The sequence below is a fragment of the Alexandromys fortis genome, unplaced genomic scaffold, assembly GCF_014885135.2.
Source record: "Alexandromys fortis isolate MF-2015 unplaced genomic scaffold, M_Fortis_MF-2015_v1.1 scaffold_3, whole genome shotgun sequence".
In the NCBI taxonomy this organism is placed as follows: domain Eukaryota; kingdom Metazoa; phylum Chordata; class Mammalia; order Rodentia; family Cricetidae; genus Alexandromys; species Alexandromys fortis.
In genome coordinates this window covers 21,280,950-21,283,543 of record NW_026067909.1, presented here as the reverse complement: position 1 = coordinate 21,283,543, position 2,594 = coordinate 21,280,950, and the positions used below count along the sequence as shown (strand labels likewise).

Sequence of the window (2,594 nt, the reverse complement as noted above, 5' to 3'; positions counted from 1 at the left end):
CAGACATGCACCAACACCATACACATCTTCATCTATCATCTTAGGCTCACTATGTGAATAAATACAGCTTTAAATAAAAATCAGGACCTTTGACCATTGGCATATTGAAGATATATAAACACATACATACAAAAGAAGATAAGAAAATTAATAGTTCAAAATATTTTATACAATGTGGATATGAGAAAATCCATGAGATAATGAAAAGATAGATGGGTGGATAGACAGAAAGTTAGATGGATGGATGGATAGATAGATAGATAGATAGATAGATAGATAGATAGATAGATGATAGATAGATAGATAGATAGATAGATAGATAGATAGATGAAATAACAATAAATGAAAGAGAGAGAATGAATTTGAAAAAGAGCGAGAGTCTATGAGAGATTACCTAGAGAGAAAACGGAAGGATAAATGGTGTATTATATATTAGCATCTCAAAAAATAAATATTTCTAAAAGAACTAAGGAGTACTAAGAGTGAAAGAAATAGCCTTCCCCAAGAGAGGTAACACCAACTGGTTGTCCAATACCAAATCATCAGGCCTGAAAATACACATACAAGTATCATTGTATAAACTAATCATGATATATGTATCTGTGTATGTCTATGTGGATGTGTATAATATATGTATATGTATATGTATATGTATATGACAGAATATCAACAATGAAAAGAGGCTATGAAGGATCAAAGAGAGTTATATGGTGGGTTTGAACAGAGGAAAGGAAAGAAAAATTACATGGTTGTATTATAATCTCAAAAATAAAAGATGTTAGCCACTCATAATAAGGATACAAATTAAATAACCCAGGAACTCACTAATGGCACCACTACCAAAAATAAACTGTTTGGGAAGAAAGACAGTATTTCCAGAGCACAAAAAATAGCATTAATTAAAATGCCCAAGTGTAGGCATCTGGTATAGTTCAATAGAAAGAAACTTGCTTACCATGTGCCAGGCACTAGATTCAATCCTCATTACCCAAGGATGAAATAAAAGAAAATAATGAAATTTTACACAGGTTTAAAGCAAGTAATAGAGACAGCTCCTAAGTAAACTCATTTCTTGAACTGAGCAAAGATTAATCTGAGGTAGATTAAACAGCCTTCATGCAGATTCTATAAAATTAAAATATGAATGTTTTAGTAATTTTTGCTTTCTTCACAGTCTTTTGTAATGCACTCTTGACCTCTTTGTTCCTCAGGCTGTAGACCAGAGGATTCAGCATGGGGATGACCATGGTGTAGAACACGGACGCCACCTTGTCAGTGCCCATGGTGTGACTGGAGCTGGGCTGTAAGTACATGAAGATGCCTGACCCGTAGAAGATGGAGACTGCAGTGAGGTGGGAAGCACAGGTGGAAAAGGCCTTCTGGCGCCCTTCCGATGATCGCATCCGCAGAATAGTGAGGAATATAAACAGATAGGAGATCGAGATGACTACAATAGAGAAGAGAACATTGAAGCCCACCACGAAGAAAATTACCATCTCACTGACAGAGGTGTCTGAGCACGAGAGGGCCAGGAGAGGAGGGGCATCACAGAAGAAGTGGTCTATCACATTAGATTTGCAGAAGGAGAGTCTGAAAATGTTCCCAGTGTGGATGGAGGAATTCAGGAAGCCATAGACATAGGAGCTTATGATCATACAGGCACATGTGTTTGTCGTCATGATGGTGGTGTAATGCAGGGGCTTACACACTGCTGCATAGCGGTCATATGCCATGGCAACCAAGAGGAAACTTTCTGTGGTTATAAAGCTTACAACAAAGAAGAATTGGGTGCCACAAGCATTGTGGGATATGATTTTATCTGTTGAAATGAGACCTGCCATTACCTTGGGAGTGACAGCTGAAGAATAACCAAAGTCCACCAGAGACAGGTGACTGAGGAGAAGGTACATGGGAGTGTGGAGGCGTGAGTCCAGCAGAATCAGCCCTGTCATTCCCACGTTCCCAAGCACAGTACTGAGATAGATGAGAAGGAAGACAATGAAGAGAGGGAGCTGGAGCTCTGGGTCATCTGTTAAGCCTGCAAGAATGAACTCAGTCACCTCTGTACTGTTCTCCATTAGAGATCAGGTGGCTTCCCTGCAGCAAAGAGAAAGGAGATCAGGATGAGAGATGGGGGCAGACTGATGATCGACTATTCTTTCTTCTTCATGCCATCTCTCACTGTGCAGATGTTCCTCCTGCATTCTCATCTAAGCAAGTCATGGCAGCAACATTTAAGTTAAATTAATCATAAACCATACTGTTTTCTGGAAGAGATGATATATCTCAAACTAGTAATTACACAGATGAATCAATTGAGGCCACAAAAATGTCTGCCATGAAATTAGTAGATACTCAGTGGAAAATATCAAAATCCCCTCTATCTTTGTAAAACAAAGACATCTCTTATTCTATACCAGAATAGCCTAATGTCTTAGTGCCTTCTTTACGTTGTAACAAAGTACAATAAATTTGACATCGTATTCATAACAGAAATTCATAATGTACTATTCTGATGGCTGGAAAGCCCAAGATTAATGCTTTGTCAATCCATTGTCTGCTAATAATGTTTCCCAATGTACAGATTATATCTC

General features: G+C 38.2%; 1 protein-coding gene across 1 annotated transcript; it reads right to left on the bottom strand.

Annotated features, from left to right (window-relative positions):
• Positions 1-1,133: 1,133 nt before the first annotated feature.
• On the bottom strand, positions 1,134-2,078 carry LOC126498616 (olfactory receptor 5B12-like). The gene has a single exon (XM_050137404.1). The coding sequence runs from the start codon at positions 2,076-2,078 to the stop codon at positions 1,134-1,136; it is 945 nt and encodes a 314-aa protein (XP_049993361.1).
• Between the last annotated feature and the right edge of the window lie 516 nt (positions 2,079-2,594).

Coding starts and splice junctions, on each gene's coding strand:
- LOC126498616 (XM_050137404.1), bottom strand. CDS start 2,078: ATGGAGAACAGTACAGAGGTGACTGAGTTCATTCTTGCAGGCTTAACA.